Source organism: Lineus longissimus, chromosome 1 (assembly GCF_910592395.1).
Source record: "Lineus longissimus chromosome 1, tnLinLong1.2, whole genome shotgun sequence".
Classification (NCBI taxonomy): domain Eukaryota; kingdom Metazoa; phylum Nemertea; class Pilidiophora; order Heteronemertea; family Lineidae; genus Lineus; species Lineus longissimus.
In genome coordinates, this window is record NC_088308.1 from 10,697,502 (window position 1) to 10,723,515 (window position 26,014).

The 26,014-nt window shown below is 42.4% G+C and overlaps 1 protein-coding gene, 1 long non-coding RNA gene and 1 pseudogene across 2 annotated transcripts in view; 1 reads left to right on the top strand and 2 right to left on the bottom strand.

Annotated features, from left to right (window-relative positions):
- LOC135488144 (transient receptor potential cation channel subfamily M member-like 2) overlaps positions 1-26,014 on the bottom strand; it is a 213,998-nt gene that overhangs the window by 31,588 nt on the left and 156,396 nt on the right. Inside the window, exons 20-22 of the mRNA XM_064772619.1 lie at positions 10,295-10,472; positions 9,689-9,851; positions 5,811-5,977 (exon numbers count right to left, since the gene is read on the bottom strand). Of these exons, the coding sequence (XP_064628689.1) occupies positions 5,811-5,977; positions 9,689-9,851; positions 10,295-10,472 (508 nt within the window). The remainder of the gene's footprint in view (positions 1-5,810; positions 5,978-9,688; positions 9,852-10,294; positions 10,473-26,014) is intronic.
- Positions 514-3,908, bottom strand: LOC135492088 (uncharacterized). The gene is made up of 3 exons (XR_010448374.1): positions 3,681-3,908; positions 1,402-1,516; positions 514-1,093 (listed from the first exon to the last, which is right to left on the bottom strand). It is a non-coding gene; the product is annotated as an uncharacterized LOC135492088 (long non-coding RNA).
- Positions 15,581-20,584, top strand: LOC135496562 (uncharacterized; annotated as a pseudogene).

Here is a 26,014-nt window from a genome sequence, read left to right on the forward strand (position 1 = left end):
TCGACGGAAACAAATTTCTCGCTCTAAAATGACACGAGACGAGCACCAACTTTCGCTAATTTGTGCACAAAATTTCCGCAATATTATAAAAAACTATTGATAAATCTGAATTATATAGACTCTTTTCAGTACCTAAACAAATTTCAGGTACATGGTCATGTTGATTAAAAGAGTATCAACCGATTGAACATGAGAAAGTTCACTCATCTTCATTGAAGCAGCGACTACCGCCATTTTTAAATGGTGGCATCTCTTCTATCGATCGGCCAATCAGCGGCACTGCTTGCAAAAAGTTTAGCCACCGCCAAATTTGAAATCGCCAAAATTCAGGCAATGTGCCTGCAGCGCCAACTGGCGGCTAAAACTATATTAATTCCATTAAATGTAAAAAATGCAAAAATATTTAAAAATATTCAGCCACATTTGAAAACAATATTTGCTCTGTGGACCGAGGTAAAAAGGGAAAGAAATCTAAACGCGAAATGACCTCATTCTCTTAACACAGGTCGGATCGCGCTGATTTTTCGTTTTTTGAGTTCACCTTGGGCAACTCCTAATTTAGCACCGTCAACGAAGTGGCTAGGTCTTCCCGGTCAGAAATGTCCAATTTTGTCCACAGATGGGTCCCTAGATGGATGGATTGCAGGACGGACACCATTTGAACAGCTATACTACTAGCTCCGCTGACTTTGTCAGCTGAGCTAAAAAACACTTGCATGCTTGCACAATCAGAAATGAAAGAAGGTATCACGCAAATGAACCCTTCCAGTTACAGTATCGTCATCAATGGGATCAAGGTTATATTGATTCTCCAAAAGTGGCTCCATCACATCCTGCCGCTTCAGTGCAATGTTGTTGAGGATTACACAGCAGACTATCACTTTACAGGCCTGTTCTGGGACCAGCCGAATTTCATTGTGCAAGCAATGGAACCGCCTCTTTAAAATGCCAAAGGCCTGCTCAACTCGTGTCCTGGTTCGTGCTTGGGCGGCATTATATCTGGCTTCTTCAGGTGTTGGATTCCGATAAGGTGTCATCAGGTACGGTTCAAGTGCATAACCTTTGTCTCCCAAAAGGAATCCATCATGTGGAGCTGAAATTGTAAATACAATATTGTAAATGTAATAATTTTTTTCAAAATGAATGAATTTTATACTAATTTATTGAATATGAGAATATCAATGTTTTTTTGTCATTTTATACATAACATGGGGTTTCTCGTTTATATATTATATATTTTTCAAATAAGCATGATACTGTTGATCCAGTAGTATGCCTATGTGATAATTTCTTTTCTACTACATGTATGTTAGTTATAAATGTTGATAAAGTTCCAATTAAATTATTTATCTATCTATTAAATTACTTGTTTTTAGTGGGTATCACACATGTCTGAATTACCTTGGTTAGCAAGTTCACGGCCAATGGACGACACCTTGAATATTCGACTGTCGTGAACACTTCCCGGCCATTTGGCTACAAGGTTTGTGGCAATGCGATCAGCATCACATATCATCTGCAATACCAAAAAGTGGAAATTGAAATATTATTTCTGGGTTTCTGCCGGGGGGGGGCAACTGCCAAGATTGTCCGAAAAACAGCCAAAATTTGCTCTTTCGACCAGGAATTTGGGCTTTGGTTCCCCCTCCTGAATTTTTTTCTGGCAGAAACACTGTACTTTCAAAATTTTTCATACTTAGCAATGATTTTAATTCATACTATGCCAGGAATCAGGATATTCATATTTCAGATGGACATGCAATCTCTTAAACTAGATCAGGCCTCCAATGAGCCAGGCTTTGAAAGTGAACCTGATCTCGTTCCAAGATGACTAAATGAATGAAATGGCCAGGGCCATTGTGCTCACCTCATGTGGAGGAAAGATGGATAAAGAGCATGGTATTGTGTCATGTAGTGTTACGTTTGATGTAGGTCCAAGCAATTACAATTTCCCCAAAATGGCCAATTTACAGTACATTCGACCTCTGTGACCTTGAAAAGTAGGTCAAATCAAAGAAGACCCGGGTGACACACTGAATGGTTGTTAGAATTAGATGTACCTATGATATAAAATTGGTGCCAATCGGGCAAGTCATTACTAGGAATAATGGCATTTTGAAGAATTTAGGATTTGGCCCCCTCCCTGGAGGCCAAACGGCAAATCAGATCGCACCAAACTTCGGTACCTGAGATCACCTGACCAAGGGGTACATGTGTACTTAATTTGTGATCAATAGTCATTGCAGTTAAGAAACGTGCCATAGTTACGGCCTGACGGCGAATTTACACCATTTGACCTCTGTGACCTTGACAAGAAGGTCAAATTAAAAACCTGTGTGACATATACTGTATGGTGGTTAGATGTACCCATGATATCAAATTGGTGGCAATCGGGCAAGAAGTTAAGGAATAATCACATTTTTAAGGTTTTTGGATTTTGCCCCCTGGTGGTCAAGTGGTGAATCATATTGGACCAAACTTCGGTCCCTGAGATCACCTGACTAAGGGGTAAATGTGTACCAAATTTGGTATCAATAGTCATTGCAGTTTAGAAACGTGCCATCGCTACATCCTAACGGCCAATTTACACCATTTGACCTCTGTGACCTTGAAAAGGAGGTCAAATCAAAAACCCGGAGGATATATGATGCACCTTTGCTAGAAGTACCTACCATATTTTTTTCCAAATTTCCCGATTACTATTAAGGGAGATATTACATATTTTCACTTTTAACGTTTGGCCCCCTGGTGGCCAAAGCATGAAACGAATCGGACCGAAACTTGGTCTCCAAGGTGTCATTACATAAGGGTACATGTGTACCAAGTTTCAACTCAATAGCTCTAACAGTTACGAAACGTGCCCTGCTAACGGACGACGGACGACGACGATGACGACGACGACGACGACGACGACGACGACGACGACGACGACGACGACGACGACGATGGACGACGGACGCCACGGTATGGGATAAGCTCACCTCTGCTAAGAGGTGAGCTAAAAAGCCAGCCAGCCGGTCATCTGGTAATAAATGCAATGCATGTTTATTGTACTTTGGTGTAGGCCTACAGACATTATGTGCACATTTCGTTACTAGGCAGGGCTACCAACTGACTTTTGAAAGTGTTCTATTCACACATGCTTACCTGAACATTGATGCTGTGAATGGATTTGCGACAGACATAAACATCCTCAAATTGAGATGGGGCTTGAATCTTTATCTGTGTGCAGTCCAAAGCACCGATTACGTTAGGGAAACCTAAAATCAAAGTGGAAGAACCATTAGGCAACACACAAACTGACCTGTATTAACTAACTATATCATTCCCCGACTGCGCCCCGCCCTGGTCGACATCCACCTCACTCAGTGAGTTGAGGGCATTTTTATGGATGCAGTATGCAATGCATGGAGGGAAGATATTGGTACAAGAAAAGTATAGAACATACTGCATAGTCATGATCGAGTATAGGCCAGACCTGACTGACCAACAATCCATACAGCAGTGTAGGCTGTACATGCCATGGATGATGGTCATTGGTGGACACACAAGCACACAACAACAACATGCAACACTACGTACAGTCACAGTCGACAACAGTCTGCACTCGATTAACTCAACTGCACAGTCACAGTGGCGCGGATGCGAGTATTCATTAGAATAGATGGCTGCATAGATACCTTCACATGATTATAAAGTTTCCAGCAATCTAACAGCCGGTTTTCAATAAACAAACAACAGCATTGAACCACGCAGTTTCGCTTCCATGATGACACACGACACGTCATGCATGTGTGTGATGAAAAAAAACAGCTGATGAAGTTTGACCTGTACTTGACCTGTTAAAATATTCACGGTTACCAACAGCGATTTCTTCATTCACCGTTTGCTGATTGGAGAGGTTTGACCTGCTTAATATGCATGTTCACCTATCGATTTTTGTCATTCATTTTGCTGATTGGAGCACTATAAATAGTAGTGGGCGAGGAGCACATGAGATGGGAACTGGTGGCTTCGTCGCCCCTCGGAAATTTTATGATTTCGCTCATATATTTGATTATTTCATTCATGGTGGCCTTCACGATACGGCACACGGAACTTTTTGACAGTCCATCTCCATCCCCGACCATTATTTGGAAGGACCCGCAAGCAAGGAAACGGAGACACACGCAAATTTGTAGTATGACAGGCAGTGCATGGCCACGGTCGGTCGGACGCGTCAACTTTGGGCCGAATACCTCAACGAAGACCATTATTGTGTCGGGCAGGAAACGATATCTGTCTTTCACCCCCTTGGCGGAGTACTTCTCCAAGGGGTTTTGATGGTCTACGAGTCGTCTTTCTGGGCCTCGGGCCATCAAATATCGAAGGACAGGCCGGTTGTGCCGGCGAATTTCCGCCATTTTGTGTCCTTCATTCCGACTTAAGTACGGTAGCTACCGTGCTTAAGTTTTTGGGGTACTTAAGTCGGCTAGGCGAGTTAAGATTCTTTGTGAATCAACTTAAGACAAAACTTAAGAAATTCTCATACTTAAGTCACCAAAACAGACTTAAGATTCTTTGAGAAACCGGGCCCTGGATATTAATGCGAGTCAAGACAAGTGACTTTTCCTGTGGAGACATTGAGCCGTTTGGTTGATCGTGTGCACTAATTGAAAAGTTGGGATGAAGAAAGAAACCAAGTGAATTCAATATGGCCAGCATACAGCGGTACTGGACACAATTTCTTCAAGCCACCATCATGCAAAGTTTCAGTCATCTAGCCCCAGCGGTTCCGATCTGCTGACAGACGACGAGGACGGACGACGGGCGACGAGGACCGACGCCGACTATGGACGACACGGACTTCTGCGACCGTATATACTGTAAAACGTTAAAATGCTTCTCGGAGCCCAGTCGGGATGTAAGCGCCGGCCACATGCGTGGGGTATTTTTACCTCCAATTTGGTGGTTATGCCTACCTCAAATCCTTTCCCTATCGATTGGGCAACATTTCTCGACAACTTCTGGTATCCTTGGTTTCACCAGAGTCTTATTTCAAATAAATTTAGTTGAAAGACTCTTATTTCCCTGTTCAAAATTACAACGTACCATTCTTTACAAACAAATGATGCCCCACTTCCTGGTTAAAGTATTCGAGGAAGCGTTACCCGGCAAGTTGTCTACAAAAGGCAATTATTCTTAATACATACCAGCAGTCACTTTAATGAGGAACCTGCACAACAAATCCTGCCAATAGGGGACACTGCAGGCAAATGGACCATGATTGTAATGAGAAAGCCATTTCCAGGGTTTCCATGATTATTGAATATTTCATTCCTGATAACTCTACATGGGGAAAGAGCACCAAAATTGTTGTTTTATTGGTCCTTAAATCTATTTTGATGAGTTTTAGGGAGAAAATCAACAAAACTTAATTTTGATGGAAAATGCACTGGAAGTGTACCTTTTAGTACTGGAGCTGCCATCTGGGTTTTTAGGTCTGCAGGTTCCTCATTGATTGAAAGGTAATCCTTCGGAGGAGAGAGGTAACAGGCACAAAGAGAACGTTTTGTACGGTGTTGAAGACATTGTTATAATGTTATCTTCAAATCGGTTATAACATGATTACAAAATATATACCAAAGCATAAAATCTTTTAAAAAATCCAACTGATACAGGACAAATGACTTTGAAACAAAATATGATAAACTGCCCCAAGTGCTTTCATAAATTATTTAGCAACCCTTGTCGTGATAATTATTGAAGACTGCTAAAAAAACAACCGTATTCTTTAATTCCTTCACCCTGACATCACTGGGCAAACTTACGCATTTTTTCCTGATTCCTACTGATGTATTTTCCAATACGAAAAATGTAACTCAGGATGTTGAGAGGTGGCGCAAGCAATGGTCTCTGCTTGTATTCATCCACAAACGAATATCGGTTATAGTGCCACCACGTGGTGGATTCCTTCTGAAATCTCTCAAATGTAGAACTGGAAACAAAAGGTTAATCACATTCAAAAGACTGCTATACGAAAACAGCTAACCTTTACCATCATATCTTCAAGAATTACAAATTACGAATTGTTGATGGACGCCACGATTTTTTTTTGGCTAATGTACTCTCGATGCTGAGAAAGGTCAAACAATAAGCAATTTTCAATCCGTCGAACCTTGTAAGATGCTGCTAGTAAATTGTTATTTATGTCGACGAACTTGCCGAGTTGTTACGAATTATTTTGCATTGGCGCCGCGCCAATTTCTTAATTGAGCCCAGATCCTTCAAGTATATACATGACATTGGACGCAAAGGCCGAACACGCCGCCATGCGACAACTTAGCGAGCAAAACTTATAGCTCAACGTTATCGACTAGAGGGCGTTGTGGTCGCCGAGCGGTTTTTGTTGCTTTTATTTATTAGTTAATTTTATACCAAGCCTAAAACTAAGTCAATCCTTAAATTTTTCATTTTATCTCCGGTCATTTAATGCGATCAATACCAACACGCACACCGAAGCGGGCTATTTATATGCGTCTCGGATTCAAAGTTATCCCACATGGCTCTGTGGCGTAAAGCTCGGCTCGGGTTGGATACTCACAAACTTTGTTTTTTCTCGTGATTTCCATTTCTATAGTACATGTATAAATACATTTATATATTTTTCATCTATTGCAAAGCAGTGATTTATTTATGGCTATCAATGAGTCGTATACTTATGTTAGATTTTCCTCCACGACTTTCAACCGCTATAGCATGTCAGAACGCCAGCCTGGCTTTAAATCTATAGATCCCAAGATGCATGTACTGTTATCTCGCTTTGTTGATGAGACACCAGTTTTGACCAACTCCTACATCATTGAATACGGCAACGCATTCCATATCTTGCCCAACGCAGTTCCAATCCTTCTGGATACATTTATCACAAAATTGAATATGAGATCTCTGGTCCAGAACATGATTATTATTGCACGGCCGGTGTAATGTTTTTGAGTGTTTCTGTTTTTGAGTGTTTCCCCTCATTGTTTGGGAACGCTCAAAAATAGATTGACAAGTTTTTCTGTGTATCCCCCCTATTGAAAAGTCGTGGTCTCTCTAGCTGCCTATTGTTTGGAAACACTGACACATGTGGAACAACCACAGATGTTACACCGGGTTCAAATATCAAGGACCCGGATGTTAGGCTATATTGGTAATATATACTATCCTCCCGTAAGGCCTACTGGTAATATACGATTATCCTCTCGAAAGCTAATGAAAAATTCCATCGGAAGATAGCAGAAATTTTGATAGCAGAAAAATATGAAGAAATTATTGCATCGCAGAGGAAATGGTACCTGTAGATTTGAATTTCCCTACTTCTTGTCTTGGACGTTTAGCTCTATGTTCTTAGGACAGAGGGCAGCACCTGTCGTTGCAAGCACTCCGAAGCGGCTCGAATCACCATAGGTTCCGGTGCTTTTAATCACGTTTTTCGTACTAACGAAGGTTTTTATATCCGCACTTTCGGAGAAAGTTCGGTACATTGTTTTTATCAGGATTGTCCGTCCGACCATCTGTATGTCACACTCTTGTGACCTCGCTACATTCTGAACGAGTTTGCCTAGACATTTCATATTTGGTGTCCACGTGTATCGGGTGAATATCAAGGCCAAGTTCGATAATTGCTGATTTCGCTCTTAAGATGGCCGACTGGCGGCCATTTTGTTGTAAAACTTTCAAATCCCTTGTGCCCTCTCTACATTCTGAACGAGTTCGCCTAGACATTTAATATTTGGTGTGCACGTGTATCGGATGAATATCAAGGCCAATTTCGATAATGGCTGATTTCGCACTCAAGATAGCCGACTGGCGGCCATTTTGTTGTAAAACTTCCAAATTCCTTGTGACCTCTCTACATTCTGAACGAGTTCACCTAGACATTTCATATTTAGTGTGCACGTGTATGGGGTAAATATCAAGGTCAAGTTCGATAATGGCTGATTTTGCATTCAAGATGGCCGACTAGTGGCCATTTTGTTGTAAAACTTGGAAATGTCTTGTGACCTCTCTACATTCTGAACGAGTTCACCTAGACATTTCATATTTGGTGTGCATGTGTATTTGGTGAACATCAAGGCCAAGTTCGATAATGGCTGATTTAGCACTCAAGATGGCCGACTAGCGGCCTTTTTGTTGTAAAACTTAGAATTGCCTTGTGACCTCTCTTCATTCTGAACGAGTTCACCTGGGCATTTCATATTTGGTGTGCACATGTATGGGGTGAATATCAAGGCAAAGTTCGATAATGGCCGATTTCGCATTCAAGTTGGCCGACTGGCGGCCATTTTGTTGTAAAACTTGATAATGCCTTGTGACCTCTCTATATTCTAAACGAGTTCACTTAGACAGTTCATATTTGGTGTGCAGGTGTATGGGGTGAATATCAAGGTCAAGTTCAATAATGGCTGATTTCGCATTGAAGGTGGCCGACTGGCGGCCATTTTGTTGTACAACTCGGTAATGCGCCTTGTGACCTCTCTACATTCTGAAAGAGTTCACCTAGACGTTTCATATTTGGTGTGCACGTGTATGGAATGAATATCAAGGTCAAGTTCGATAATGGCTGATTTTGCATTCAAGATGGCCGACTGGCGGCCTTTTTGTTGTAAAACTTGGAAATATCTTGTGACCTCTCTACATTCTGAACGAGTTGACCTAGACATTTCTCGCTATAGAAATAGACTACCGAAAATAACAATAAAAGCCACTCCAATCATCAGCTTCCGTCTTTACTATTCTATTCTATTCCATTCCATAACACTACCAGCAACCTGATTTCACCAAAGTGCGGATATACTAGCGTTTGCCAGCGAACGCGCTGCCTCATGTTTTAGATGCTAACACTTATAGATAATCTGTAGGGAGTTCTGGAGATTTGGTTGGGACAAGATCCGGTAAGATTGTAGTGTAAGAAACACGGTGTTTTAATTCACCTCCACGAGGTACAATGTATCTTCTCTGCCGAAATGGCTTTCATGTGCACTGTAGTAGCACGTAAAAGTATGGCCCACAGCATACACTGCACATAATTATGTGCAGTAATGTCACGTGTCTTACATTTTCCTCTTTTGATGACCTGTCCTTATGCCATCGTTAGCCTCTCTCCGTCCCAAGTGTAAGGGTTTATGGACCAGTAATGTTTTGTCATGACATTTGATTGTTTTGTGTAATATTGTGCGCTTTGATCTAAATATCCGTATACAGTTTATTTCAGTAAATCTGCTACAAAGAGAATAGAGAGCTGAATTGACGTCTTGTCGTTCATCATTTTCCGGCCCCTACAGTTCCCGTTTAAATTGAAAGCAGCCCTCCCGCGGCTCCACCCCATCATGCTGCAGGAAGGTTGAAGGCCGTCTGGCAGTTTACAGTCTACAATGCCAATCCGAATCACATACTGACACAAATTGCCTTCGGCCTTACTCGGGAATGTATATTTGACCCGTTAGCTTTCGGTCTCCAGTGTAGCACCGAGCATAAGTTTTTTTTCAAGAGGAAAGAACGAACACTGTGAAAAATACGTACAATTCTACATAGATTTGGTGTTAGCAAGAGGAATAAACGTATTTATATCATTTCTCCTTGCTGTGAGTCGGCTAACGCTTTTTAGGTCAAGATCCAGATTTGAATAAAACTATCGAACTTGTCAGTCATAAGTCTTACTTACTTAAACATTGCAATGAGGACATTCAGGAGAAGGACGTTGGTAAACATGGAGTAGATAACAAGAAGGGCGTCCCCGAAACTGTTGTCCTCACGACACTCCAACTCGCCATGTTCATTCAACCAATTAGTGAGGTTTCCTGAGCATGTTGGGGCTCCATCTTCACCTGAAATACATGTAGAAAAAATCGTTGTTTACCGCCTAATTGACGATTTTAATCTCAACTCAGGCCGTAGCCACCCTGACTACCAGGGTCTTGTACCACCTCATAGTCGCATTTTAACATTTCGAGTTAAGATATGAAAGTCAAGATGTAAACGCTTGGCTACAAAAGTCTCACCTTTGGCAGCTTTTCCGAATTTTATCTGTTATTTCTTCTCCAGAAACGCGAAATTTGACCCACTAAAAACTCGTTCTAGACAGTCAAAATTGAAAAGATGTGATTATTCCATTAGATTAAAACAGAAGGAACCATTTCATAACCTTACATGTAGATAGATACTCAAGTCTGAATGTTAATAGATTTTAAATTCCATGAGAAAATATAGAGAAGGTAGTTTTAAGATTTTTGGTATTATCGTAGGGCGCCTTGATCGGATGAGTCCTTACCGTCAATTCTGTTCACAAAAGATTCCCTCAAAAATATTTGCCAGTATGGGCTGTAGAGCACGTATCTAACAAGGCGCCAGCTTAGCGGTCTGTTCGGATAAATGATGATCGTAATAGCCATCCCGTAGCTCAAGACGAAGACGAACAAGATAAGTCCGAATTTAAAAAGGTCTTTCATCTGTAAATGAAATGAGGTTTGTAGTGGAAAAAATGTCTTCGTCCGATCTCTACAGCTATTTTTACAATAAAGAAATAGATGCATTGGGCCTTCTCGACGAGACTTTATCACTCTCTGTGAGTCCAGGTTGATATCGAGTATGTCCTTGATCGAGGGGTTTGATATTGAGCGTCCTTTGATGTTACTGCATTTTGAGGCGATTTCCAGGAAGAAGGTGATTCACTTTATTGAAAATGAAATTCGGGAGGGATACTGCGATAAACAGAAAACGCTGTGAAAATAGAGTACACGACTGTTATTTAACAATGATTCAGTTTTATGTTCGTTCAGTTGGGTTTGCTAAATTGTCGCACACCATTAACTCATTGAGGTGTTTGAGAAAATCCGTCTCAGAACCACAAAAAAGTATGCAAGACATAAAAATGTAAGGCAGAAAATCAAGCGCCGCAGATTATTTGATGATCTATCAATCTCTCGGCAAAACAATTTGTATCCGTCTTGCGTGCAATCTAGCCGTGTGATAATTGTTTTCTAATGAAACGGTTGATTGGATGCTATAACCTTGATGGTCAAAGATTATTTCTGTGGGATAGTTAGCAAGTAGGTTTGTATATGTTTGCCCAACCGGGACGTGTTGGTGGCTGAATTGCCTCGTGTCAAAAACTGATTAGTTCAAAAAACCACTAGCTTGGATTTCCTAAATTTTTGAATGAAACTACCACTTTTCAACCCCTGGCGTTCGCAGTTTTTGGAGGATTGTGATGGTTGGGGTCTCAAAATGGCGCTAATGCTCTCCCCTTACAGCAGAACAGAACATTTTAATCATTAATTAACATATACATTTGTAAGCCTATGCCCATGTCTGTACATTGGCCTTCAGTGCAAGGTGGGTCGAAAACTGGTTCCTTTCAAAACCTCATGATTAAGAAGCCCATTGAAAAAAAATCAAAAAGCTGCAAATAAAATCACCATTAACTCATAAACTATCTACGTGTAGGTGATATTTTCTTCAAAATGCCAGCTTGCCCTGGCAATGACCCTTATTTATGCATTGATAAGGTTTTGGGCAGAGAAAAGTCAACAGGTTTGCGTATTCCTTGCACCAACAAATTATTTTGTTTCTCATAATTAGTTAGATTTGTCAACCTCAAATACCGTTTCGTTTATTCAATATTTGTTGCTGACCCCAGATATATCTTTGATATACTGTAAAGTATGCGTTAATCGGTCGGCCCGCGAAACTTATTCGAATGGAAGGTCGTTGAATATATAGGTTGTAAGTCTAGTTGAGTTGCTTACGCATCTCTCCAAACAACACCATGTCAATTCTGCTGGTGCACAATAGCCTTTCTTGTAGCGAGTAAGCCTTGAAGAAATGTGACAATATGAAGAAGAGGTCGGATGAGGAAGGCTTCTGTGGGCGCATGTTTGCATAACGTTCCGCGTTTGAAGACGAATCCAAGATGATGTCCGGCGTGAAATTTCTAACACTCCTCGTCATTCTGGACAGTTTCGTATTGCCTATGGATGATGGAGTACACGATGATGTTGATATCCGACCTCCTCGCCATTACTCATCATACTCTCAAGAAAAAAAATCCGTCTTTTGGATGACTTCAACAATGAAAACATAAGGCACCCTCGTCGCATTTCATCGGCTCAGTTTGAAAGGGACCATAACATTCCCCTGACTACTCTGCGTCGATGGCTGCTGGAACAGGATGAACTCCGTGAGAGACATCATCAAGTCACCAGAAGACAGTCGCAGAGGCATCGGCAGAGACAAAAAAGGCATCGGCGAGTGCTACTTTAACCCATTCATCCCCCACGCGGCATGTTTGGGTTGCCAAAGTTGTCACAACATTCCATTTTGTATTTTCCTCAGAATCACTGCTTTACGATGATTTATCCGTTAGCTTCTTGGCTTCGGTGAAAAAGTAGATGCGGCAGCAGTGAGCAAAGGCTTCATCCATTTGTCATACAAGGTGAATCAAGGGTTAGGGTTGGTTGGAATATGGTTAGGCAAATCACTCCCTTTCAGCACTCTGGCCAGAGGTTGACAGATTGGTGCGCGAGTGGATGGAGACCAAACGACAACGAGGAGTACTACTCTCGGGCGAAGACCTGATGATTCGAGCCCAACCTCATTCCTGGCGTGGTGGGATGAGCTTCCCCAACAGCAACAACTGAAATACCGTGAGCATCGGCCTAAACAAGCTGAATTCAGGGCGTCCAAAGGTTGGCTGATCGGTTTTCTCTCCAGGAATAGCATAAGCTATCGGAAGCAATGTAAAAACTCCTCAGCTATCCCAGAAAACGCGGATGAACGTGTTGCAAATTTTCGGCAGCAAGTTGCCCAGACTGTTGACGAAAATGGGATAGACCTTGTTATTAATATGACTAAAAAACTGTTGCACTTTATAACATGGCACCGCAGTACACATACAACGCTGAGGGAGCGAAACAAATTAATGTGCGTACTTCTCGTGGTAACTCAAAATCAGGGCGCACTGTCACATTGAGTATAACAATAAATGTGAGGAAAATGCCTGCAAGTGTCATCTTCAGAGGCCTAAGGGCAGACGGCGCAGAAATTGAGGGTTTGAGGGAAAATGCTCCAAACAACGTTCGTGTATCGGCGCCCGAAACGGGTTGGGCCAACTGGTGGACCCTTCTCTCATGGGTGAACGATTGTCTTATTCTCTTTGTAGGAGACGATTTTCCGTTTCTGTTGATATGGGACATGTTCCCGGCCCATCGAAATGCACAGTTGCAGCGTCACATTGAAGATGCGCCAGGTTTTGTAGAGATGGTCCCAGGGAGATGTACCTTGTTGGTTCAACCCTTTGATCGAACAATCATTCGATCATTTAAAAGTAACATGCGAAGAAGGTTGAAAACCTGGAAAATCAACAGCAATGATGAAAATGGTCGTTGCGAACCTATAACTAGACGGACAGTTTTGCAAATCATAAGTAATTCTTGGGCAGTAGTATATAGGGTAGACCTAGATGGGGACATTGATAATCAACATGGCTACCAAAGTATACATTTCCTCAATCATATTACAGGACGAGAAAAGGGTCCACATTTTAATCAAATTTAAATTTGGCCAGAGACCTCTATTAGCCAGCGCGTACATTCTGTGTACATTTTGATGAACATAGATTGGTGAAAAAGTACACCAAATTTTATATGTGTTATGAAGAGGCTTTTATCGAAATAATAGTAAAAATTCAAAACATTCCAATACCGATTGCCTGAGAAAAATTGATTTGTGTACAGCATTGCCATCAAATCGTCACTCGCGGACTAATATGGGCCTATTAGAATACAAGCTCTAAACTGGCCAGTGACACAATATTTCCTTAAGTTAATTATCAAAAAGTATATCCCTGTTATGGCCTGGCTCTGTAGATTAAGAATCCACCAAAGATTGAAGAATAAATCCACTTTCACCCATCACAGTCATGTATTTACCACAGCTCCACAGTTCAGTACGGACTATGTGTCACTTCCGCCTGTGGATGAATACATGTATCTGCCCATCTACCCTATATACTACTATTTGGGCCCCAAGAAATGAAGAGGCAGTCCACACGTCCTGGCGTGCATGTAGGCTACTGCAACCTGATGAACCACCCGTTCCAGAACACGTTGACGAAGACATAGTTAATTTCGATAACGATTTGTTTCGAAAATGCCGAAGACGATGGTCTTGAATTAATAAATTTAGATGAAGATTTAGATCATGATTTGGCGTAAACCTACCATACCCTGTTAACAATTCTTCTCCTGTGTAGAAATCCTGTGACGAATGGTCAAAGTTTCAAGTCTACTGAACAAAATAGAATTCATGAAAACAGGTGTCATCAGTTTTTCTTCAATCCCACTACTGGAATGCCAAGGGTTAATGCAGTTCAGCACGATGGTCATTCACGCAAGCGATGAATGCAGACGAGTAGGCCTGAGCACTAATGAAATTGACCAGACCACTATTCTCGCGGATGACGGGTTGATCAATAGTTACCTGAACCTGGATATTCAACGACTTTCCATTCGAACAAGTTTCGCGGGCCGACCGATTAACGTATACTTTACAGTAAATTAGCAAGCAGCATTCTTTATTTTTAGGTTTCGGACATAATCCCACGTCAGGGTATGTCATAATAATAAAAAAGTTTTGTAATAGGTCTTGTCAACAGGACGCAAGCATAATGTCGGATTATGTCACTCCGATAGAAATTGGCAGACGTAATTTTTAGTGCTGTTTAAGATTTTGCAAGCTACTTCCCCTCATCGTAGATCAATACCCAATCCATCGGCATCACCTGTCCCGTCAAGAAATCCCACGAGCGAATAGACAGGACTCCCTCCTCCCTTCTCCTGCCGTTGGACTTAACGGTTAATCGCAGTTTTAAGAGCTACCTCAGGTCCTTATGGAAAGCATGGGAAATTGGGTATGCTCATGAGGAAGGACACTGTGATCCGATTTCCCGCCAGGAAGTAGACCGCATGACCAGTCTCGCTTGGGAAAGATTGGCCGAACGAGTGATCGACAGTAGATGGTGGCTGAGCGGGCTTCTTCCTGACCACCATTTTCATTGGTTTTTTAATTGGATTTAGATGATGATGATGATGATGATGATGAATGATTAAACGACACACCTTTTTTAGTAACGTTCATTAGTTTAATCCATTCATTTGTTCAAAGCCTGCACATTCCTCCATTTACAGGCCAACAGTTTATCATTTGGCCAGACAATTCGATTGGATAACCTTGTATTATTGTCCCTGATCAAACTGTAAAAGCCCAAATCTTGGTGTCCTATATTGTGCTGTAACACTGGACAGCATGCGGGAGCTGTTGTCATGCCTTTGCCTGGTTACATACCGATTACCTCATAGAGTTTAAGACGCTTTGATGATCACCTCAGTGCTTGGACGCCGACTACATTCTTAGACTAGATTCATACTCCGACGCACGACCATCGCCGGCGTCGAACGCAGCGTCCTGCGTCGGTCGCCTATGCCATCGCACGATTTTGTAGGCGTCGTATCGCGTGACTATGAATGCTCACGCGATTATACCATTCTGCCACGTCAAAATGGAGGAGGACGCACTGCTTATTTTAAATGTCCAAGCAATGGCTGTCCTCTACAGGATGCGAAGGAAACGCCACCGACGAGATATGTATGTGAGGGAGATATTCGCTCGGTGGTGGGAACAAGGGGACTTTAACAATCTAGTCCGCGAGATGGAACTCGGTGACCACACCTACTTTTTCAAGTATCTGCGCCTTACCCCACCATTGCTAGAAGAGCTGTTCCAGCTTGTAGGCCCATCGCTTCAGCACCATTACACCCACAGGACACCCATAGACCCAAAGCAACGTCTTGTTCTTACTTTGAGGTAAGTTACTTTTCAATAACCGATTAAATGAATTTATTCCGTGCATCCTTATTTTCCTCTGAAGAATCACATTTTATGGGTAATATAATAATGTCCACCTTCTTTTATTTCAGGTATCTCGCCTCTGGGGATTCATTTTAACTTCGTTATGTGAGGAAGCTCAAGCGTAAAACGACGTAATCAATTCCCATTCCCGTCTTTCCAGTTTGAACTAGGCGCCTTTGAAAATATGCATAAACATGAGTCCTTGGTCCCATGACCAGAAAAGTGATCATTCATTGGTACGACGCCGCGATCGGACGCAGAGAGTTAAAATTTGTTGAACTCTTTAATATCGCACGCCGACCGAACGCGCGTCCGGACGCCGATGGCCATCGCCGTCGCACGCGAAAGTATGAATCAACACCACGACGTCGGCGTCGAGAATTTGATCGTGCGTCGGTCGCCGGCGGTCGTGCGTCGGAGTATGAACTAGGCTTTAGTGTCGTCACGTGACGATCATTGATACGTCACTTCTCGTTTCGCGGAGATTGGACGACACGGAACGGAATTTGGAACGAGTTTACAATCCCCGATCACACCCCAAAAAAAGGTCATCGGTTGACTAACGAAGCACCACTGTTCAATGGATTTATAGTTGAATGCGATCAAACTACGTCATTTCCGATCGGTGATTGTAAATTTTAACCGGGCATATATATAAAGAGGAAAGAATAGAGGATATTGTGGAGAAAATTGTGGAAATATAAAGTGGATGTTGATGGATTTTAGCCAGGGGGCAAAATGCCAGGGGGCAAAAATGTGGTGCAAGCCATGCATGCATGCAATATGGCGTCCGTCCGGCATTCGGAATACGAAATGTAGGCTAGTGCATATATTCTAAACGGCTCCACCATGTCCACTTCCCTTCATATGTAAGGCAGTGTATCAAATAGAGAAATATTTTATTGGTTCTTGCACTCATTAATTTTAGTGTTTGAGTTTCGATAAAGAACTATGTGTGCATGGGGCTGCAATGGCGGTATGGTACGGGTCAATGCATAGTGTGATGATTCTAGGCACGCAAAGGCACCTAGGCCTATAGGACAATGTGTAGAGGGGATAGGGACATGTACTTCTTTGGTATTGATTAAACTGCGTGTCTATTTCCACTCAGGAATATTCATAGGTTGGAGGGTCGAGGCCTATCAATTAGACGAGTGCATGCTTTTAACTCTCAAGTACATATTTGGAGAGGCATTGAAAAAATATTTGCTGTGGCAAGTCTACAGATATAAAGAAATTATTTGATGAAAAAATTAATTTCAAATTTTGCTAATTGGGTAATAGGGGGCGTGTTTTGAGTTTTTTCTGCCAGTTGGCTGAAAAGAGTGGAAATATCAAAGTCTGTCTAATTTGTCGATTATAAAAAAATTTCCGTGGTCAATCAGCAGTTTAGTTTTCACCATTTACTTGCCCGACTGTCCGGAATAACATAATCTAAATTTCAGATTCACAACCGCACGCAGTATTTGATGCGTCGCGGTCAAACATTGACAATTTAACTGCTAAAAGGCTTAAAAAATCAATTTTGGTCTTGTCTCATAGTGCCGCTCATGAGTGCCGCTCTGTGTTCATTGGTGCCTTCTTTGTCCGTATTAATAAATGACTGGATGCTTATTTTCAGCCTCATGATATTGGAGAACCTCGTCCCGGGACATCTGAAGAAAAGAGTGACCAACCGACACAACCGATACCAAAGAAGAGAAAGACGGAGACTCCACCACTCACCAAGGATGGGGCGGCATCTGATGGTTTAGGCGTACTGAAGGCAAAGGTGCGATCATTATGTTTACAAAATGAGCCTAACGAATCCCTCCTGTTGTTACTACTCGATGATTTAGCGCGTACTGCAGGGCATCTAAGGGACGGGAATCATATAATGTATGAGGATTTGGCTCGACAAGCGAAAAATAACCAGGGCAAATTCCCATTGTCCACGTTTGTATTGAATGTTTTCGGGGAAGGTGTTTCTGATGCCATTGCAAAAGCGTTGGCCAAGAGTGTTAGAGGCCAAGGCCAGGGTAGTTGTTGAAAAGGCGGTTGTTGAAGATAAGAAGGATGAGCGCAAATCACCATTGGCTGGGTTATATCCTCCACCCCCACATGGTTATCCCAGTCAATCGCCGCCTAGTGGTATACAGTTTCCTAGTCCCCAGCCGGGTAACTATTCTGGCTACCAGATGCCTCCTCAGTCATATGGTTATGGTTACCGGTCCTATATGCCTAGAGGGAGGGGCTATATTCAAGGATACTCTGCAAGAGCTCCTACTGATTGTTTCCTGTGTGGTTCTAATGATCACTGGCTTCGTGATTGTGATAAGCTAATAAAGAAATGAAACAAAAGATGTAATTCTTCCTGAGCTCTGACCCAGGGGGCCTCTAGTGCCCTTGTGGAATTTTTCCACGCGGGTTGAGAGCTGGGGAAGTTTCCCGTCCTGATCTTTATTTTTGTATTATTAGGTTGATAGTCCAATTGTGGTACCTGAATGGGAGAAGCATGTGCCTTTTGACCCGCTAGCTGCGGCGGCCAGAGTTTGCCTTGGCCTAAATGGACGTATTTATTTCGTCAGGACGGGAACGTTCCCCAGTTCTCAACACCGCAACCCAGGTTCGAAGAGGTAACCGTGAATAATGCAGAATTCGATCCACCGTCATGACCATTAAGGGACCCAAATAGTTTTGTTTCGGGAGGTTTGCATGGATGTTTTCCTGAGTGGGATGACATTTTAAGGAAGTTGGAGCCTACACAAGTACCGGTTGAAAGGGTGAGGTCATGGATCAAAGACAGCGTTGACGTCCACGAGTTTTTCCAGCCTTTTAAAGGTAGTTTCAAGGGAAAGGCATATGATTCTGAGCAGCCACCCTCATTGTTTTTGCCTTATGCCCCTAATTGTAAGGATTTTTCGGGTTTCATAGCTAAGGAGCAAGAAAAGAAAATTGCAGATGGTGCTATTTCATTATTAGGGAGGGTAGGTGAATGTGAGATGCCAAAGGTAATAATGCCTCTCACTATTGAACCGTCGAAACCAAGGATGTGTCACGATGAAAGATTCCTGAATCTGTGGATTACTGATAATCCTTTCAAGCTTGAAACGTTAAAAGATATCCATAGGTTAGTTGCGCCAGGGGCTAGAATGGTGTCATGTGATGACAAGTCGGGTTACCATCATGTTAAGCTGTCGGAAAAGTCTCGTATGTTTTTTGGCATTCAGTTTGGAGGATGGGTTATGGTGTATAATACCTTTCCGTTTGGCTGGAAGGCTTCGCCATTTATTTACCAGACCATTGGGATGGTAGCGACCGAGTATTTGAGGTCATTTGGAGTTTGCACAACCCAATACATTGATGATAGGTTTGCTGCTGAGTCCATTCGTTCTGCTGATAGAGTTGTGATTTTAGATATATTTAAAGTCTGCTATTCGTTGCTCGAGTTATTAACCCGTTTAGGATATACGTTTGCACTACTGAAGAGTATTTTTGATCCTGTCACTGCTCTCAAGCATTTAGGTTTTATAGTTGACTCTATTAGACAAGCATATACCCTACCCCGTGAAAAGGTCGAATATTTTGCGAAATTAAGGCGGTCGATTCTTGCTGCTAAGATAGTTGATATCAAAACTCTGCAACGATTTGTTGGAAAATGCATTTCCATGTCTTTGGTATTCCCAGCAGCAAAGCTTTACATCAGAGAGGTCAATATGGCCATCTCCATGGCTTCTACGAACAGTCGTCAAGTCATTCTAAACCCAGACGTAGTTGAAGAAATACAACATTGGGAATTCATAGATACCTGGCAGGGTTCTATGACGTGGCTCTCCGAGCGCCATAAACAGTTATTGATGGCTACGGATGCCTCCTTGTATAAGTATGGTGTTTCAATATTGTCTGGTCAAAATTCCGGTTTGCAGTTCTCAGATTTCTGGTCGGATGGCGATGATTGGCCCATACATCTGAAAGAGGCGAATGCGTTGTTATCTACTCTAGAGTCCATGTTACCGGGTTTGTCCGATTCTAGAGTAGACGTTCTTACGGATAATAAGGCTATTATCTTCGCTTGGCAAAATCAGGGAAGTAAGGGTAGCAATTTGACACATATTATCAAGCGGATATTTCAGTTGGTATACCAGTATAATATGGAACTCAATTTGAAATTTGTGCCGTCGAAGGATAACCCGGCTGACCGTTCGTCTCGATCTCTATCTGAAGAGGATAGAATGCTGTCAGACAGCTCGTGGCAGCTCCTTCAGAAGAGCTTTGGCCCCCACTCGGTTGACCTCATGTCCCTTGATAGTAATGTGATGAACGATGGTCTAAATGGTCACTTGAAGCACTTCACCCCTGCCCCATCCCCATTATCTGCTGGAGTTAATTTATTTGCTCAAGTATCAGGAATGAGGAAAATCCGTACGTTTTCCCGCCTACACCTATTATTTTCCCTGTGATAAATTTTTTGATACAAACCGGGGTGAAAGTGTGCACAATCGTTCTTCCTTATCATATCGAGACACCTGCATGGGCCCCGGTGGTTAGCATGTATTAGTTGGCCTCGTTTTGCCTAGGGAGAATTGGCAAAACGGGAGTGATCAGGGTACCTTCTAAGGAAGGCTTCAGTCTAGATAATAGAGGAAGGATTAAATGTTCCGTTGTTTGTACATAGACTGTGTTTTCATTAAGATTGTGTAATGGCTATTGTTATTTGCCGAGTACCGGGAAAAGGGAGATGAACGTCGACACCTTTGCAATTGACGAGAGGTTAAGCTATTTGGATTCCTTATGGGAATCTTCAGCTGCTGAAAAGAAAAGATTGGCGGTCACAAGGGGTCTTCTGGATTTCCTCCAACAATTGCCGGGAAATCTAGGATTGATGTCCTGTAGTCCGCATAATTTAAGAGAATTCTTCGTTTGGAAAGATAAAGCTGGAAGGACGAAAGTCCACGACGTTCATTGCCCTTTTCTTGGTATGAAAACAAAGTCGGAGTGCTCATGTCCGTCCAGGTTAGCTGTCAGGACGGTTAACAATTTCGTTTCGACGTTAGTAGAGGTTTTTGACCAGCTTGGTAGAGGCAGAGTGTGGGATATTGAAAAGCAGTCTGGAAATCCGGCAAAGTCTCCGCTGATTAAAAGGTATATAAAGCAGATTGGTGAAGAGCAAGCTACAGCCCATATTTTGCCTAAACAGGCTAAGCCGATTTTCCTTGGGAAAATTGCAGAGATTGCTTCGTATATTGACAATGAATTCTTACGAACGGATATGCTACCAAGGCAGAAATACGTTTTGTTAAGTGACCAGGCATTTCTTCAGTTACAGTTTTTTGCCGGTGATAGGCTCGCGGACCTATCTGCTGTTCCTACACAAGAGATTAGATACCTACCTGATAATTCGGGTATCCGGTTCTGTCACACGTTCACTAAAACTGTAAGATCCTCAAAGGATAAGCCTAATTCGTTTGTTGTTAAGAAGTGTGAAGATCAGGTTGTTTGTCCGATCTATGCTTTGCAACGATATTTAAGCTGGTCGAAATGTTCAGGGGTTGATCTTGCTAATGGTTATCTATTCAGGATGGTCACGGAGGCTGGTCTGGTTTTAGATCAACCAGTTTCATACTCGGCAATGTATGCTCGTTTAAAGGAGTGTTTGGTCACTTCGGGAATTTTCGAGGGCGAGACACCCCACAGCTTTAGGGCCGGCTGGTAATGTCAGGGGCTGCTCAAAATGAGCAGGAAATGATGGATCACCTTGGTTGGCATACACCCGAATCCTCTCGGTATTATTCCAGGATTAAAGCTTTGCAAGATGCCGCGATGGTGGCAAAACGTTTAGCAAGGTCAACCCCCGATTCGGATAAGTTTGAAAGATTATTTCGGTCTCTGACTGACAACGGTTCTGCGTTAACCGTTTAGTTTGAATAAGTTATCTTTTGCCGGTATGTGCGTTTAAAACAATAGATCGGGTTCGAGTAATCTACACAATTGATTGTGTCAGAGTTGTAATTGTGAATTAGGTAAATTTGTACATATACACACGGCTGCGTCATTGATGAGGGACTGTCGTGCCCGTTTCTGCATACTGTTCGTTTGCTTTAATTATCGTTCAGCGAATAAATATGTTTTCTATTACACAATCATTATTTCTGGTTTTATTCCATCAGTTCAGTGTAGGGAAGGGTTGGGAGTTATGGGATTGAAATTGAGTAATGGGATGAAATAATGAAATAGGGATGATTTATTAAATTTTGAGTATACTTTGCATAAAACGATTCCTGTGGGAACGTTTGCTTAGCTCTTTCCCAAATACTCAATAATATTGTCGAAGGAATGAGAGGAACGTGACGACACTAAGGATGAGAGAACATTCTTAGTGTCGTCACGTGGCGATCATTGATACGTCACTTCTCGTTTCGCGGAGATCGGCGGGAGGCAACGGATTGAAGGCTCCACGGATTTATCAGCCATATCTGAATTGATTGGCTACAAAATGGTATCTGCACTGGATATAATAAGACAGTGCTCCAGGAGGCAAATGGCCGGCCCCCCCCCCCCCCCGCCCGGATAGGATCTGAAGTTATTTGCAGTCCTCTCTTTCTTTTGGTAAGTTTGCTTATCTCTTTTCCCAATACTCAATAATATTGTCGAAGGAATGAGAGGAACGTGACGACACTAAGGATGAGAGAATATAATCTATTCAACCAGGACATTACTATTTTGACCATACTCCCACCCCACTTTCCTCAACAATGGACTTAAAAGTAGTATTTATGGGTTTGGTAGTGGGACAGGTAAATGGAAGAATAGAGTATTTGGGGTCAGTAGCAAATATTGAATAAATGAAACAGTCTTTCAGGTTCACAAATCTTCCTAATTATGAGAAACAAAGGAATTTGTTTGGTGCATGGAATAAGCAAACTTGCAGATTTTTTCTTAAAACCTTATCTATGCGTAAGTAAGGGTCATTGCTAGGGCAAGCTAACATTTTGAAGGAAAAAATCACATATAGTTTATGAGTAAATGGTGATTGTATTTGCAGCTTTTTCAACTTCTTCCATGGCAAAACTGCCCGTCGTTGGTGTGAGGTTTTGTCTCCACCTTACTCTACCAAATATGCTGGTAGGCCTAATTTGCTCTATCTATACATAAGGACACCAATATCGCAAAGAAGGACCCCATAATCCCTTCGAACATCATTCGATCATCCCTCCCAGCCATTGGGTTTGTTGTTGAATAGAACAGTTCTAGAACTTACTGTTGAACTGTGCCGATAGACTTTCGACAGTTCAAACAATACAATAGAAGGTAATGTTCTGTCACTGTTTCAACCAACAGCACATTTCAGTGGTTACCTGGCCTGAACTGATTACATGACAGATAGATCACGGTCATGATCAATTATAAACTGATACACCTGCATCAAATGGGTCTTATCCACCGAATACTACATGCACACACTACAAATTTTTACATACTGTGGCCGCTCACTTAAGCGGCCTTCTCGTCTGTAATACCTATTTATAATATCGCCAACCCATAGTTCCCTTGCTGGCACGTGATTGGGCAGATAATTTGAGTAGGCATTGGTCAAAGATAGAAGACATGGATTGGCAGGCGGCCTCACGAAAATTGACACAGTTTTAGTATGGACAGGCTGCTCTTGGTTTATAATCATGAAATTAACATCTAGGGCCTTTGTGGCCGTATGTTGACATGTTTTCCATACAATTGGCCATGTGAGGTTTGTGGCAAATGTCATGGAGGGGTAATTCATGTCCTCCGTAACAAAATCTTGGACAAATTAACCCTTCAATCACAGCTGCAGAACTTTTACTTCGAATTCGTTTTCTGCTAAGGTACGGGTTTTTGTTCACATTCTTAACCGATTGACCTATCAATTTAAAACTTAGTGTGTGGGTACCTTATGGTAACACCAAAACTTGCAAACCAGAAACCAGGCAAATAAAATCACACTTTGGCCTGTAGGGGGCGCTTTGTAAAATCTCATGTCTCATGAATGCTGCTAGCGACAATCATGATTTCTTGGGTTCCTCTCATGAGAACAATGATATAAGCATTACCTATGTTTTTCACATTCGAAAACCTTCACAAATGTGTCACGTTTTGTTCCTATTTGACCCAGATCATTTCAAACATAAGGTGCTTCTGGGTAGCTCCTACAAATAAAACAAATAAAATTTGGCAATTGAAGACAAAAACACCTAAGGCAATGAATCCATATTAATACAACCTTTATTGATATCAATATCAAAGTGCACTCTCTCAAGTCCTCATTTTCACTGTCTCATATCAGGTTCAACATCAAACCGTATGTCCTCATCATCATCTGACAATTCTTCCTCCGCGAGCAACAGATCTTCAGCAGGCTGAGCATCCCCTAACAACTGGGCTGCCTGAAAGGCACGATCTGGCGCTTCAGGTGATACGTCAGCCCAAGCTTCACTCACAATGTTAATCACGTCTGTTAATGTAATCCGTGGGCACTGACCATCAGCAGCTGTGTGCTGCCGTTTCCGTAGCTTCCATTTGCTCCTTACGATGCATTTAAATCCATGGATAACCGTTAAATCCAAAGGTTGTACCAAGGATGTACATCGGGCCGGTATGAAGTCGACAACAACACCTGACTCAACTAATGGAAGGTTAAAGTCCTCCGCCTGATGTGGACGAAACTGGTCCAGAAGCAGCAAAGTTCTTCCGGGCTCAGCATCCTCAAGTTGTGGCAAGAAAATCTCGTGAAGCCAATGTTGCATTGTTTCCGCATTTTGCCATCCACTACGAGATGACGTTACCCTTACGTTGTCGGGGATGTTGTCCAATGCTATTATTTCTCTGATGAAACCAGGCTGTCTAAATATGATCTGCGCAGGAGCTTTACGCCCATTCGTCCCGATCGCAAGAGTGACGGTACAACCCAGCTTATGATTACCACGACTGGTTTTGATATCCACATTTGGGGTTCCTTTAGTTTCGGCTGTATAGAGCGGGCGAAAGTCCAACTGCATGAATGTTTCATTCATATTCCAAATTGTTTGAATTTCTAAAGCGTGAACAGTGTCTCTCACTCCGTCACGGAAGTTCTGTACCCGTTCATTGGCGTCAGCGGGAAGTACCGTAGAATTTGTCGTCCGGCGACGGAAAACAATGCGTTTCCTCTGCATAAACCTGGTGATCCATCCATCGCTGGCCCGAAACAACGATCGCTGAGGTCGATTTTGGTATAGTTCTTGTCTCTCCTGTAGCGGCAAGTCGTCCACCCAGTCTTGAAAGATTTGAAGGGCCGCATCGCGCAAGTCATTCCTTAAGACCGGCAGTGCAATCCTCATCTGATCAATAAATGACTGATAGACACTTTCTTCCAATTCCGGCCAACACCCGCTGTGATCTTCTCTGACTCGTCGAGAATGGGAATTTCTTTCCATCTGTTCCATTAAATTGTTGATATCGTTTATCCATCGTCTGAGGGTGGTGACAGGTATGTGGTACCGTCTCGCGTATTCTGCAGGGTTAAGGAGTCGGCCTTGTAGAATTAAACCCTGGCACTCCAAGACATGTCGGACCTTGGCCTCCACCGTATAACTATGGTGCCTCCTTGGTAGGCCTATTGGAGCACCATCCCCGTTATCTGGGTCCATGAGCCAAGCGGTTGCAAGGAATGCAACCAAAAATATCGCTGTCAACTTTAACGTCATCTCTAAAATCATTAGCATTACAGAATGGGACATACTGCAGGTGGAAGCCTGTGGTCATTACACAAACTTCACACAACGGCCTGGGGAAAATTACCAAAGATCTTTTTTATTCTTATTCATAACGAAAATGACCACAACACGTAGGAGTGGGATGAAGGCACATCGATTTCATGCTAGCACTGAACTGCCGGGTGTAAATTTCGTAAGGCCGCCTGCCAATCCAGGTCTTTTATCTTTGGCCATACCTACTCAACTTATGTGCCCAATCCCGTGCCAGCAATGGAACTATGGGTTGGCGATATTATAAATAGGTATTAGACTAGAAGACCGCTTAACTGAGCGGCCACAGTATATTAATTGTAACGTACAAAAGGAAACAAATCAAAGTA